Source organism: Anoplophora glabripennis, unplaced genomic scaffold (genome assembly GCF_000390285.2).
Source record: "Anoplophora glabripennis isolate ALB-LARVAE unplaced genomic scaffold, Agla_2.0 scaffold270, whole genome shotgun sequence".
NCBI classification, from domain to species: Eukaryota; Metazoa; Arthropoda; class Insecta; order Coleoptera; family Cerambycidae; genus Anoplophora; species Anoplophora glabripennis.
The window spans coordinates 502,738-519,196 of NW_019416411.1; the positions used below are offsets into that span (position 1 = coordinate 502,738).

General features: G+C 31.4%; 1 protein-coding gene across 2 annotated transcripts in view; it reads left to right on the forward strand.

Moving 5' to 3' along the window:
- The window catches only part of LOC108911237 (dopamine N-acetyltransferase), a 50,582-nt gene that overhangs the window by 25,490 nt on the left and 8,633 nt on the right, over nt 1-16,459 (forward strand). The window contains exon 1 of one of the 2 annotated variants that reach the window (XM_018716117.2): nt 8,263-8,471. The exons of the other annotated variant lie outside the window; for it this stretch is intronic. Within the exon in view, the coding sequence (XP_018571633.1) occupies nt 8,400-8,471 (72 nt within the window). The 5' untranslated portion in view covers nt 8,263-8,399. Of the gene's footprint in view, nt 1-8,262; nt 8,472-16,459 lie in introns of those variants that run through there. 2 annotated transcript variants of the gene reach the window in all.

Here is a 16,459-nt window from a genome sequence, read left to right on the forward strand (position 1 = left end):
ACTCCATTTTTTATCTGGGTCCAGATTATCTCAATGGGATTTACAGTTCACAGTGATAGGGTGGCAAGCGAAGTACTGTAATCCCATGAGCTGCAGCCATTTCATCTACTACATACTTAATGTATTGGCCTTTTTCTCTCTCCGTAATTTGCGTAATTCGGGTTTAAGCATTGTTTCGTCGAGTTCGATCTTTTTCGATTTTAACCATTCCGTCTTTCTCCATGCTGATGTTGTCAACTTCTCTAATCGCCAACTATGATGGGTGCATTATCCATTACAATTACAGCACCAGGTTCCATATGTGGCAAAACAGATTCAAACCATTTTTCAAATACTTTGCTATCCATATCCTCATGTTCAACGTGACTCAAAATCGAGTAAATCCTGTTCCAAAAATCCTGATGTACTTCCAATATGCGATATTATTATTCGCCGCCCTTTTCTAGAAGTTGACTTTAATTCAGTCGAAAATCCTTCCACAAATGCCTGCCATTTACTTTGGATATGACCATCTTGCCACTCTTTTGTCACCGTATGACCATCATTTATCCATGTTTCGTCCGTGTAATATATTCTACGATTTAGTTTTTGAGCTTCTAATACTTGTCTTAAATAGTTTCTTCGCCATATCCTTATTTCCTATCTGCCTGTGCCGACAGAATTATCCGGATCCGAATGAACGCAACCCAATTGACGTCACACACCAAACGCCAATGAAAGTCTAGAATTTTCTGCAGCAGAAGAATATCTTAAAACTGTGCAATATCGACTGCTCTGAATCGACACACACAAATTTATACGAAGAGTTTTCAAACGGCTCGTACTTTGTGTTGACTTTTAAAAATGGTGAGCCGGAAGCCGGATTAAAGATGAAATTACTGCCTATTATTTTGAGATACGATTGTAGTAAACATTTTTATTTATTCCAAAAGTTTATGAACTGAATTTTTCGTATATTAATGTTCTTTCTACCCGCCATCACCATTTTTCGATACGTACGACATGGTGTTCTCTTCTGGCAGTTATTTTCAAATTAATCAAATAATCAGTAACAGCATTAACCTGTTTTCGCCCTAAAAAATGTTTTTAAAAAGTGATTATGATGATGATGGTGATGATGATGATGTTGATGATGATGATGACGAAAACTCATATACAAGTACCTTTCCTATTTTAATATCGGAGTATACCTGTAGCTGTACCGGATATTATGCATGGAAACTGACCACAGTGTTTTTTCAGTGTTGCAAAAAACTGAAATGCACCCATATAAAGCATTAAATAGATTGCAACTTAATTGTTACTTAGAACACAATAAATCAGCGTCACGGCAAAATTTAGTTCAATAACCATGGCCCAAGTGAACAAAACGTATTGTAAGGAAGTCGGAACAAGCCATAATGCAACGGTTATGACACTTTACAATGCCTGCAACTTTTCCGTTCCGAGTCCTTTGTTATCTAGTCCACTAGCGGGTACACATTCTCATGCACAATCTAATCATATTAACGGCTTTATAATTCTACCTTTGTCGAGCTATAAAAATTCTTTTATTTCGTAGTTGATATATCGTTATCAAATGCGCTGTAATACGACTACGGTATAATTTAATGGCACACTCTATAGCAACCTTGACTCAGATCACTGTTCCTGACATACCTTGCAGCAAAGTTAAACCTTCAACTTAACCCGGCTTATTGCTGCGAAAGTGTCATTGAAGCATTGAAGTCATCACGGTTTTGTTAAATCGACAGTTTAACGAGATCGAGAATGTACAAGATATTACTGCGTTTGTTACATTTTGATCACACTGGCGGAAATTGACCAATTTTTGCTGATATAATCTGTATTATAATAGCAATTTTTTGTGTTGCTACAATATCACATGCCAAATGTGTAAAAAATTATTTTGCCCATACAACTTTATTACATTAAGAGGATTTTTTTTCCTGCCAAGATCTACTTAATTTTGATGGTGATGGTGGTGATTGTGATGCTGAAACTGATGAGAATGAGGATGTGGATGGCGAAGACAACGACGTTGATAACGACGATGACGACGATGAGCTGATGATGTGCCCTAAAACGCACCCTTAGGAAGTTATATGCCCTTAAAAGGGCTCAAACAAAACTGTTTTTTTTTCTGTTATTAACAAAACGGTCGCAAATAAATTGAAAAAAATTTATGGGTCTTACATAACTTTTTTTATTTCAATTTTTTTACAATTTTCTCTACATATTTATAAAATCTTAACAATTTTACGTAAAAAATATTATCTTTGTCCAAATCGATATTGCTAATGGTTTTCGAGTAAATTGAGTTTGAAAATTACTCTGCTCTTTAAGTTATTAGGCCAAAAATTACAAAAATAAAAGACTAACGTTGCCACAACGCTTAACAATTTAAGTTATTGATAAACTGTCAATTGAGCTTTGCAGTGTTTAATTAGTAAAAGTGGTGTGTGGATTTAAGTATACAAGATTATTGCAACTCATAAAATGGAGTCATATTCAAACACGGAAATGGCAGATATGCACTTTATGTATGGCCGTGCGGCTGGAAATGTTAAGTGTTGTGGCAACGTCAGTCTTTTATTTGCCATGGTAAACAGATTTTTGTAATTTTTGGCCTAATAACTTAAAGAGCAGAGTAATTTTCAAACTCAATTTACTCGAAAACCATTGGAAATATCGATTTGGACAAACATAATATTTTTTACGTAAAATTGTTAAGATTTTATAAATCTGTAGAGAAAATCTAATCAGACAACAGCATTTTTGACAGAACACCACAAAACATACAATACAATAAATAATACTAATTTTATGTAAACAGAGTAGATAATATTTATACCATACAAGTACAATGCAACAATACAACTGCAGTACCATTGCACTAACGTTTAAATGAACGTTGCTTAAGACTTTCTTTTTACCATCATTTCAAATGGAAGAAAACTTGCACCTTTATCTAAATGCTAAGCCTACTGTCTGAAGGAAATTGTTCGAAAAAATATTCAGCCGAATGATTTATAGCTTCTATCATACATCTCAATAGTCTGAAGTCATTCTTCTAAATTACCACTTTTTCAATTCTGAGGTTATTAGACATAACTCGGCAAACATAAAATGTTGATAAATGATCTACAGATAACTAATTTTATGTAGTTTCGTTTTCTTGTGAAGTAAAAGCCGCAAGTTGAGATAACGCTTATTAAAATTCATATCGTTTTGTTTACTTAATTAACTAGCGCCTGTTTGCAGTATCGCACCTAATTTGTTTTGAACGCAAGCGTTGTTTAAGCTTTTTGTACTAATCACATTGGATTAATTCAAAGGCGAACACTTTTGCCTGGCGTTTACTATAATTTGCGGTTTTCCGGTGATCATTTCTTGGAATAATTCAGTGGACTTCCAATTTTTTTAGCGGCTTCAAGAAGGCGAATAACTCTTGTTTTTATTGTGGAAATTTTTATGAATTACAGTTGTTTCTTCTGCAGAAACAAGGCTGATGCGGAATGGTTTCGAAAAAGAAACATTTTTTTGTTTTAATTTCTCCTAAATGAGGCTATTATAAAATTTTATTGATGTTTTGGTCAAGAAATACAAGTCAGTATGGAAATGAAATGGAATTATAATTAGTTGAAATTGAAGTCATTAATACCTCTTTTTAATTTATTTGAAATAATGGCAGTTAAAAACTGCAAAACACAAATGCTTGTAATATTTGTTTAATTTTTCTTTCTCTCATTCCATTAAGAGATTTTTCTAATTCCTTTCTTATTTCGAGTATTCTGTCTGTTTCAGTATTGTTCAAATTATTATTCAAATTAAAAAAATACAAGGATTCAAAATTAATAACGCTGCATTATAACAAAGAAACATTTGGTCCTTCCAATACGTAAGCATATAGCCATTTTATTTTTGATGCGACTAAACAATTATCGTCTTACTTTAATCTATTGTAGCTACATGAACATACACAGAATATTTTGACACCCTGTAGGATATGATCAAAAGTGTACTTTGGTTTTCTCCCCTTTTATTTTAATAATATAATATGTAACCTTTGGTCGACCGCAAGTGGTGTCAAAATACGATCGTAAATAATAAAGAGAAGGCAACTATTAAACTATGTAGTTGCAAGTTATCCAGTCTTCAGACCACAAACTGCCGCCTATATGTTGAGAAAAAAACGACCCTGAATGTGTAAGTCTACCATATTCCAATTTTTTGAAGGCAGATTGTCTTAATCAATTAAACTAATAAAAACTAAAAACTATTTTTTAATTACTTCTTACGCTTTAGCAATAACACATTTATATACGTTTTAATGGGCATATTTCCAATGCGAGTGTTTAAAAAATATATAGCAGGATCTCATTAAGCCAGGAGAAAGAATCTACATATTTTTAAAAATATGTTTTGTGTTCTATTTTTCCAATTCAAATAGGATAGACATAAAAAGTATATTTGTTCTAAGGTCCGAGAGTAAATCGTACATTCCAGGTGCGTAGAAGCATAATTTTGTAAGGAACCACGAAAATAAAGAAACCGAGCATATTCTATTGATAATTAAAAAATCAAGATTAAAATGCAAGTTAAATTAAAGACCATCTACTACTGGCGGAAGAATAAATGGTAATCGCCTCTGAAGGGCGTATTTGACATTTTATACAAATGTTTTTATAGCCAAATGTGTATTTGATCTTATTCTACCTAAGTTTCTTAAAACTGCACGTTTATGCCAACGTCCACTAGCATCAGCATAGCAGGATGGATATTCCTCGGTTTGATAAGCAAGAAGAGCGCCAGAAGGAAGGGCCCTAGCCGGCGGGGCCCAGCCAGGACAAAAGGAGGTCCCACAAAGCGCCTACACCGGCCGCATTTGCGGTCGGGGTAGACGACGGATGGGGCCCACCTACGAAGGCTGTCCAGGCCTACATGAGATGAGGCAGGATAAAGAGGGTTAATCCCCCTCGATCCCAAATCATTGAGGCCAATTTCTAGCCATGGAATAATGGCGCGGTTTGATATAAATATATAATGTATTGGAACGGCACTCTACGGGTCAAGCAAACTTCAATCAAAGAAATTAATTATGCTGATATTTTAATCTGCCCCCTGTATTAAAGTTGTCCATGACCTTTAAGTATATAGAAGAAATGCATAAACCATATCTTTTATTTCAATACCTCTATCGCATACAAATATCCCAAATCCCCTAATCTAAGTCTCAATAAGTAGGTCATTGACAAATAATGAATTTGTGGTCAGTGTTTCCAAAAGATAAATATAAGACCTGAATTAGCGTTATTCTATATTTATAATTTCCGTAAATCTTGGAAAATGCTGACTAGTTTTACTACAAGGATACTGATTTGAGAATTCCTCATTTAGTGACCTTAACAAGCTTGTAAGATGGACTTGTAACTGTAATGTACAAGATTAAATCTGGGTAACTAGAGCTCCTTTAAAAATGTCGTCCACTTATTGCTTTCATCGATTTTTTTCTGAAATGCAGTTGACGAATGAATGATTACATCCAACAGCAGTTTTCGTGTTTTGTAGTCAACCTCTCAGAACTCTTATTAAACTTCACTGAACTGCGATTGGTGATTGGTGAGGCATAAATGCTGACATCTAGTGACACTAATATCATAAGTATTTTAAAAACAAATTAACATCACCATTCTAGTGTTTAACTATAACGATTAGGTAGATTCACACCTACATTGAAACATTCAAAACAACTTAATAAATTGGCGACTAAATAAATCACATGGCGAATTTTCTACATCAGATAAAGCAAAGATCCTGTATAGTACCAGTTTGGTTTTGTATATGACTTCATAGATAATACTATCAGCTAATTTGATCAAAATTGTATGGTAATAATAATGGTAATTACAGCAAAGTTAAATAAATAAACTAATAAATCACTTCGAGATTCAAAATTAAATAACATTCACATGTGGTTAACAGGTGACACGACACCATCCATTTTTTTATTATTATGAAAACACAATTGTTACAGAAACATAGAGTTTCAACAGGCCTGGAAAATTGAGTTGTTAATTTAATATAATTAACCTTTCAATATGCGTATCTGTCTCTATTAAAATCCTCAATATTGTTTACGTTTTCCAGATACCGTACAAATTGGGACTTCCAACCGAAGTATTAAAAAACTAGTTATGTCTTATATATTATGTAAGTTTGCACATAGATTTTTACTGACACACCAATGACATTCTTTTAGCTGTATGTTATTCGACAAAGGTTAAACCATTCACTAATTGAACACTTCCTTTGTTGTAGGTGCATGTTCTAAAAGTTCTTATCAGCTCAAAAGATTTCACAGTTAGGTATGCAAAATTGTAAATAGTCTGTTGTGGAATAAATAGGTGGTATATTAGTTTCCAAAATCTGTTCTTTTCACGTGAATATAATGTATGCCAAAAAAATATTTTCTAGAATAGAATGAAAATATTTTTGATTTTTATTACATCCGTAAAGAGAAATAATGGGATTTTATCCCATCTTCAGATAAACAATACAACCATGGATTATAAAAATTTTTCATATGTAAATATTAAAAAACTAAAAATATTTTATACATCTAATTAAAAACAATGAATATTATTAAAAACACTTCAAAAACTTGATACATAAAATAAGAAAATGTTTTTAGTATTATATTCTACAAAATATGTTTAAAGACCAAAATTTTAGAAAATATTGATAACCAATTGTAAGTTTTTAAAGTGCTTTTAATAATATTTTTAGATTTTCATACTTACAGATGAAAATTTTTTAAAATTCATGAAATTATTTTATCTGAAGATGGGATAAATTCCCGAAAAATCGTAAATAAAATTGTAAAAAGGAAAAATTGTTTTATAAACAAATTATTTACCAGTGACCAGTTTCCAAGAAGATAATATTTATTCCAGAATAAATTACACAAAGTATTTTAAAAATTCTTAAAAAAAAAGATTTTCAGAGGTATCCTTTACGAGCCTGTATCTCCGTAGGGAGGCCTCCCCTGTATAAATCCGAGAGATTGCCCACATATTCTGGGACACCCTGTATATGTCGTTGGCGCAAAAAATTTGTTTTGTTATCAAAATCTGGAACATTTCGTTTTAAAATTAATTTTGACAGTTTATATTCGCTTATTTGACTGTTTCCATAGCTAGAGATTTATATTATGTTTGTTCTATTATCACTTATTATTTCTTTTAGTGTTTGTAGTCATCAAGGATCTAAATTCTCGGAGTAGCATTCATAATTTAATAAAATAGTTGCGGTCTCTTTTAATTTTTTAACATAATGTTTAGTTAAACTTCGAATTTGTTGGTAGAGTAGTATTTTTATAAAAAAAGAAATAATTTAATAAAGAATACTAAATGTATACAGGTTGTTCAAATGGATGTGCTATCGCTCGTTTTCCGGATTCCTCACTCAGTGAGTCAATAAATTTCTAGCAAAATGAGTTGCTCGATTCTCAAACATATACTATTTAATTTTTTATTTTTTTTAAATATTTCAAACATTATTAATTTAAGCCAAATGAATTTGACTCAAAAAGAGCAGATAACTTAATCAGAGGCATCTAACAATTAAATAACAAATAACAATGTGATTGTCACTTTAAATTTTAAAAAATAACTTTGTAGATATTGCGTATCCTGTGTCTATTAAAAATTACTTCTTGATAAATGCAAACATCTTAAAAGATAAAGATATCAAACTTAAAAAATTGAAATACATAAATGACAAACTTACAAACAAACACTTATCAATGATACAACTTTATGATTTCAATTATAGCTTTATTATATGACTGTATCATGCAAATGTAGTTAATCTCAGTACATGAGAATTTGTTTATAGAAATTTGCAATATCGGACTATTTTAGGATTGAAAAAACGAAAGTTGATTTTCTTGGTTTAATTGTAAGTCACGTGATTGGAAAAATATGCAATTGTTTACGGAGACACATTTTTTTCAATGTAATGTTGCCGTACGTGTAAACTTTATTACGGCTGTTAATTATTTTTATTGCAAGTAACAATAAATCGCTTGAATATCATGAATAAATATGCCGATATAAAAGAACAAAAGGTGCATAAAAATCGTTCGCTTTATTAGAAAATTTGCATAGTAAACGTACAACAGAAAAAAAAATACTCGAGTATGCGTAGATCCAAAGCGTTTCTCGTGCTTCGCGAAGAAGGATATATATAAAGAGTAATCACTGGCTGAAAACAGAATACAATACTTGGTGTATCGCTGTGCTGGACGTGTCGTGCATAGTATGCGGCGTTTGTAAGGTTTCCTCCAGTGTATTTTTCTTGAAATTAGTTAGAGTTGTACACAAACTAAGGCAAAAATGGCAGTGCAGTTCCAACCCTCGTTCATCCTTCACGAGAAGTTTGAAAAATTGACCTTCTCCAGATATGAGGTACCTAATTTTTTTGTATCAATTTGGTTGATTTTACATTTGAACATATGTATGGTGAATACTTAAGATTTATCTGAATAGTTACCATTTGCTGCTGTGTAACTATCGTGAAATGCAATTACACTTTAGTTGAGCAAAATTTGGAGATAATTATATCTAATTCCATAAACTCATTTCATGTAATTCTTGTTTTATAACAGTACTTCCTAGATTTCATTCATACTATTTTGTTTATTATCATTTTAATTCTGAAATTTTGACTTTGATTTATAAATAAAAAACTCTGTTTCCGTGTTGTCAAACGAATGCATTTTTTGCAGATATTTTAGTAATATAATATTTAAGTCATTCTATTTTATTCTTATATTAATTTATAAATTTCCGGTTTAAAATATAAATCCATATAAAGATGTATGTGTTGATGTGTGCAAAATTGGTTAAGTTCTGGATAAATCTCATTCGCACGAAGCAATTTGATGTTATCTGAATATGAATACATGAATTATCTTTACAACTACTATACTATACGTTTTGTGGCATCATTAAGTTCTTATTATCTTATGATCTTTTCATAGAAATACTCTAGATTACAGATATAATATATTTGATATACTTCCAATACAACACATGCATTTGATATAATTTAATTGATTCTAAAGAATTTCAAATAGCATACAATAATAACTTGTAACGTCCCTAAGTAGGTATCATATAGAATAATGGCGTAATCAAATTTATTTGCATCTATTTTATAGCTTATTATTAATGTGACAAATGTTTACTTTTTATTTTATTTATTTTATAAGTCGCCAGTCGCCTACCATATGAATTAAGATGGATTTACTAAAATAAAAGGTGACAATATTTAGTACCTACATAAATCTGAAAAATATTTTTACCTCCGAAATAAATTCCAGTAAACAAAATTAAATCTAAGTGGATTAACTGACGGATATAACGGAAATCTCGGCAGACAAAATTAATCAATTGTAATTGAATTTTAAAGGGCTTCAATAACGCAAGATCAGTCATTCCAGTAATACAATTAAGGGCATAATACCAATAAAAAAGTTATACTTAAAAAATGAACTTTAATTCAATTAATCTGAAAGTGAACAAAGCTCCGTTTGCTGTTTGCTGTATCTATAATTTTTTCTGAATTCTACCATTGAATAAGATAATCATATTCTACACAGTTTTTCAGCCTTTGAAATATGGATTTTTTAAAATTTAATCTTAGAATCTGTGTATCACATAAATGCGACTTTTGGTATTGTGTAATATCAGCGACTTATTACGTAAAACAATTCTATCATATAATCGTTCTTGGTACAATGCTCCCTCTTCTTTATATTTTGTGTGTTTAATATGTAATTTGCATATCTGAGTAGAACATTATATCACGGACACATTAATGGATCAGGTTACAAAAGAGATAAACATTCTGTCAGAACAATGTGTCACTAAGAGAATGTGAGTTTGATGCTAGACCCTTTGAAATTTGAAGAAGTTTTTAATTTAGCGCCCATACGGCACTTTGGCGCTTGATTTTTAGATCATATTGAAAACATCACGTTTCATCACCAATCACAATGTTGTAAAGGAAGTTTTGTGGAAGATCATCATCATCAAGGATGATGATGTGCTTGGAATGTTGAATTTTGACCGATTTTTGGTCATCCTTGCGATATTTATTGGCATTAAAAACCAGAAACACTTTGAATGTAATATTTTGTAAAACCTTTACACAAGCAATGCATTATAGAGGTTCAAATTCAATTACGGTCCCAAATGTCTCAATATTTATTGTTCTATTTGAGCATTTAGCAGACACGTGTTAACAAGATGAGAAAACAGTTTAAAACGTACGTAAGAAACAAAATGCTGTAGAACATATTGTCTACCACTTATGAACAAGTTAGAAGTTAATTTATTTCACAGTGCAAGATGATTATAGTCTCTGCGCCATTTTTCGAGTACCTGCTTCTATTTTTACAAGCAGGAGTTATATCAAATGTGTTAAGATGCACATCAACTTAATTAGATTAGCACATGCCTCTCTATTTTACGTGGTTTATTTTATGTTTATTGGCAAAATGACAAGTGCATACTAGATCCCTTCCAAAGTCATACATGAAAAACCATGGAAACACAAACTTGACTACCTGTCCAGATGCGTACATGCGGCCAGTAGATTCTTACGTTATATAATTATTTATTTAGTTAATTGAGGAAGTCGCAAAAAATTAATGGCCAATAACTACATTGTTAATAACTCTATCGTGACTATGTAAAGAAAAAACATCAGAAACAGCGTATCTCTCTCTCTCTTTCCAGGGCAATGCATATATAAGTATTTCCAGTTTTAAAAAGAGTATTTGATATCTACTTTGTCAATTTGAACATAAATTCTAAATATGTACAAATATCTTTAGGAGTTTGAATTAAATGCCAATCTATATGTAAATTTTTACCAGGGTGACATTGGTGTCCATAATTCCTCATTTTTAGAAGTCAATAGTGTATATTCCACAAATTCCTAAAAATTGTAGATAGATTATTAAGCTATGTAAAAATGTTTGTAGGTACAAGTGAAAAAAGTTCTACAAATTCCTTACCCATAAGCCAAATACCATAGAACCATTTAGCTGGTACTACAAATATAGTTCCTAGATAAGTAACATGCTCGGAATATATTAGCGGACAGTGACTAATTGTTAAGCAACTTGATTGATGATGAGTAGATTTTTTAAAATCAAATCTGAATGAGGAAAATTATGAAACACTGATTAATTTGTCTTCTTTCACATTTTTATTTAGGCACAACTAGTTAGATTCTATGTTTGGGTTATGAGAAAAGTGTTGAAACCCATGCTGTTAAATAAGAATCCTTTCAGTTAAAAATATTGGACGCCAATGAACCCAGTGAGCGCCTGCATGTGCTATTAAAAAAATAGAACTTTTTATTGTCTATAAAGTTTTGACGTAATATTCAACAACGTTACGAGTAAATTTTATAACGTAATTTCGCTTTCAAAAGTATTTTGTTACATTAAACTTTATTAACTAGGAATTATTGCCACAACCAGATTTCAGTTTCTTCATCCAAAGATAAAAAATATTATTTTTACAAATTTCTTGCTGACGATATATTCTTTGTGGTACATAAAGTATCCATTTTTCAAGCGTATATAAAAACGTGCTTTCTGTTGGTCCTTAATAGATTAGTCTTAGTGGATTTTTTATGTTTTCATCTATCTGTCTGTTCTGTTAGATATTTATTTCCTTCTAGTATCAACTGTCTATATTTCTCGACTACCTGTAGGTACCTATGTTTATGGTCACTAAGCCCGAAAAAAAGGTAAACATTTCGATCTGCAGGTCAACAAAGCAGGTAATATTATGCACCAACGGAACACTTTGACGTCATAAAAATTCACTTCTTTAACACCTGCTCCAGGCAGCGTAACGAAATTTACATATGAGGTGGTCTGGAGGAGGAAATCTGCGTCAATTTTACATAAAAATTGTCATATTGTTTTCGATTCGACACGGGTTTTCTAACAGTTATTAATGGCACAGGTAACTTTCTGAACGGTTTGGCGTCATTTTGCATATGCGTCACAACTGATTGAGACTTACATTATAAATGATAAAAACCAGTTACTGATGTACATCATTTGTGGTTGGTGCGACTAAATTCTTTTTGTTTTATGTTATGTCTGTTATACGTCAAAGTAAAATTCATTTAACTACAAACCTAGTATTAAATACAGGGTGTGGCGTGTATAATATATAAAAATTAAACTACCGCTTCCTAAAGATATTTGTAATAGAAAAGTCTTATACGAAAAAGTTCTATTTTTGCGTTTTTTTTTTTTCGTAAATTAAAGTTCAATTATGGATCAGAATATCGGCACGCTATTCGTATTTTTTACTTCTTTATAAAAAATACACTGTCACTATCGTGGAATTACAAAATAAAAACTTTTGTCTGGAATCTTTCACTTTTTAACACTGATGGGTCGATGGATGATGCTTAATATTTAATAATTAAGTGAATAATTAATTCAATACAAATACAAAATCAGTTGACTGCACACATTTTTTGACAATATAATCTAACCTTCTTTTAGTATTACTAGTATCAGATTATACCGACTTTAATTATAAGGTTGCTTCTCGGATCGCATAAAAACATTTCCAAAGTTTTTAATAAATAACACAGAGTCGGCCTTCATATTTGTTGAATAAATGAACTTTAATTTACAAAGAAAGACGCGAAGATGGATCTTTTTTGTATAAGACTTTTCTATTACAAATATCATCAGGAAGCAGTAGTTTAATTTTTATAGATTATACATGCCACACCGTGTATACCGAAGAACCTTTTCTCTAACAAATTAAACATCTTTTTTAGTATTTTTTGGAGTGTTGGTGTTATCTCTCCTTTCGAATTGTGTTCTACTTTGGTTTTTGCAGATTTGTAGCGGATTCTCGCTTAACCTTAATGCATGGAACTAGTAAACAGCCTTCTCTACATAAAACATCTATAGTATGGGCTTTAAAATCATAATCATTTGTAGTAAAGGTACCAAAAATATCTACCTAATGTCTTTTCTGACTGGCGAACATTCAAATGCATACCTGACAGATACTTTATAAAATGCAAAGATCCTTGAGACGGTGTTATATGAGCATAATATTAATCAGTGACCTCGATCCTTTTTTGACATTAATTATTTTCGTCTGCCACTCTAAGCCGAACATTCATAAATATGCAATCGCTTTTCAATCAAATTTTGAAATGGAAAGGCATGAATTATGAAATATATATCTATATATCTTACATTAAAGTGGAGGTGACAAGAAACGGCGGAGTTTTGTTTTGGAAGCTTTAAAATTAGGAACTTACATTCTCAATTTTACACTTAGGTAAGGTATATTACATTTTTAAAGAAACATCCAGTGTATTTTGTATCCCAATTAAACAATTATGAAACACACACACCACACACACACACACACACACACACACACACACACACACACACACACACACACACACACACACACACACACACACACACACACACACAATATTATGAAAAAGATGGGGAACGACACTTTCATTAAGTGAATCAACGAATTTGATATAAATTTGTTGTAAGAAGAAGCAATAGGCAGTCCCGAATATTTTAACTTCTAAGCAAGTCAAGTTTACCAGTTTTTCAGAAATTGTCCCTACCAACTGCCCTTAGACAGATCGATCCAGGTCGGAACCAATCCTGTGAGCAGCATTATTGATAAGTGAAAATAAAATTCAGGCAACATAATGTAGAAGCCAATATATTTTATTTATATTATTAACGCACTCGCTACAATCGTGGTTTAATTTACTGTCTGAAGTATGAAACTATATCCAGCTCTCCATGATAAAATAGACATGAATTGCGTACAATCCACACCCTATTCCTCTAAGATAAATTAGTTTATTATCTACGTCCACACTTCTTGCGTTTCTACTGGCTCCAAAATTCTATTGATTGCCTGACACAGTCAGTCCTTGAGTTTGAGAAGCCTTAGTGCCTCATTTCGTCGTCTTTTCTTTAACTATACGCTCCACAATTCATCAGAATTACAGGGCAGTTTTCTCATTAATCTCCCCATTTCGCTCCCTTGCAAGCCTCAGACGTTCCCAGTAATTTTTGTCTGGAAGTTTCCATCACTGACATTAAAATCGATATAAGTATTATGTTTGACATGAAATTAAGGATTCAATCGGATCTTTTAACTCAAAACAAGTTGATGATATCCCACAAAATACAGATTTAATTTAAATGCCTTGTGAGAAATTTTAAATTTAACTACCTTTCGAATTCAGGTACATACTTCCATCTCATATCTTTTCCAAACAAGAACTTGGCTGTATTTTAACGTTCGGTTAGGTAATCAAAAATTTGTTCAAGTTTCTTTAGAAATAAGCGTATTCGGTATTTTCAAAACAATAAATGATATATTTTAATTTACTTGCACCCTTCTAATTCTAATGTCACTGTTATTAATAAACATACCGTTACAAATAATAAAAACCGTTCACATTTTATATCTTTGCTATAAAAGCTAGGAAAACCCACAGCTGCAGTTAGTTACATTGTAATCGTAATTACAAATATCATGTATTCAGAAAGCGCGGATCTAACAATGGACACTCCTTCATGTGAAACTTGATGTTCACATCAAAGACATACAGGGTGTTCCAAGAACTCACTTCTGTTGATTCTGAAACGATTGCCAACAAGTTTTATGGCTTCTTGAGCTTTTTTAGTATAACTCGCCCTTTGCAATTAAAAATCCAAAAACCATGACCTTATCGAGTGCTCGTCAACGGATGGGGGCACGATTGGAACAATTTTTTAAATAAATTCTAGAAGTAGTTTTTATATCAAAAGTTTTAGTATCAACCGTGTCAATACTTGGCTTGCTAATAATATTCAGACATATCATTTTTGATTTTTATTACTGTTTTTTACTAGATATTGCTGATGTAATTCGATGCTAGTTGGGGCAAGTAGCCTTAGAGAAGTTGTTTCCTGTAGTATTAACAGTTAAGAATCTTGTCTGTAAAGTTAAATATATTTGGTATACCAAAGGATAAGTTATTCATTCATTTGATAGAATTTCTTTAGAAAAAAATGTTCTGATGAGAGAAACCAGTTCTGATTGTGAGAGTTTTTTTCACTGAGTAAGCATTTTTTTTGTTGTATTAATTTTTATGTCAATTTTTTTACCCAACATCAATTCGATTTTAGTGGAGACAGGATGACTTGAATAATAAGCGTTGCGATGAAAAAATCAATATATATTTAAATTGTTAATTGATTGCAAATTTACACGTACAATACACAGATAATTAATAATTAATTCAATGGTGAACGACCACAGCCGACCCGTGAAAAAGCGCTTTTTGAAAGTAAGGTCAAGTTCTATTCAATATAGCTACTTTTTCGTTTCAGACGAACTTTTTCGGTTCAGTCAATGAACTGAGCGTAATACATTTTGTAATCCGTGGTCCAAGATCTCCAACGTAGTGTAAACCATCGGATTTATAAGATGCGAACTTCTATTAACTCGTGTTGATGCTATAATTCAACATTTTTGGCTGTGCTGTGACGACAAACGAATGGCATATTTTATAAACCAAAGCTTTATGGTCACATCTATAAATAACCGAATCTAAAAAGTGAATGAATACAGAGTAAACAAAATCAAAACAAACACCCTGATTACTGACCCTGTAAATAATTCTGTAGTCACCTAAAAAATTTTCCATGTGGATTGTGCTCAAGTATCACATAATGGATACAAATAATAATTATGTTACAAGTTCATTAATATTCATTGTATTGAAATGAACTGTTGCGTTGTATTTTCATTGATTGGGTTGTGAAAATGTAATTGGTATGACTTGTATAAAAGTACGCTCTTAATTCATGAAACGACAAAAATCTTTAATTTTGATTGAAATTACTGTTATATTTCATTATAAAAAATTTCATCACCTTATAATTAGACTTTTATCCACATATAAGAATCGTCTAAAGTGATACTTTATCCACTAATGGAATAAAGTAACATTATTTCATTAGTAGAATAATGAAAAAATAATAAACCTATAATAAATCAAATTTAATTTATTTACTTATTAACATAAACATTCAAAATAAACAAATTTACTTCATAAATATTTCAGTAAAACAAATCTACTTTAATTTTACCTTGAACTTGTAAAGAATACAAGATACAAAATAAAATACCTATTCAAAATATAAGACACTTTTATTATTTTATGTCTCTGCATTTGTCACGTAGTCAGTACAAGTCTTCAATCTTGACTAAAGCAGTATGGACTCTGCAGATGTCAAATATTCCGCAGTGCAGCAAATTTTCAATGCACTGAAAGTGTTTTCAGTTTACTTTCTTCCTAT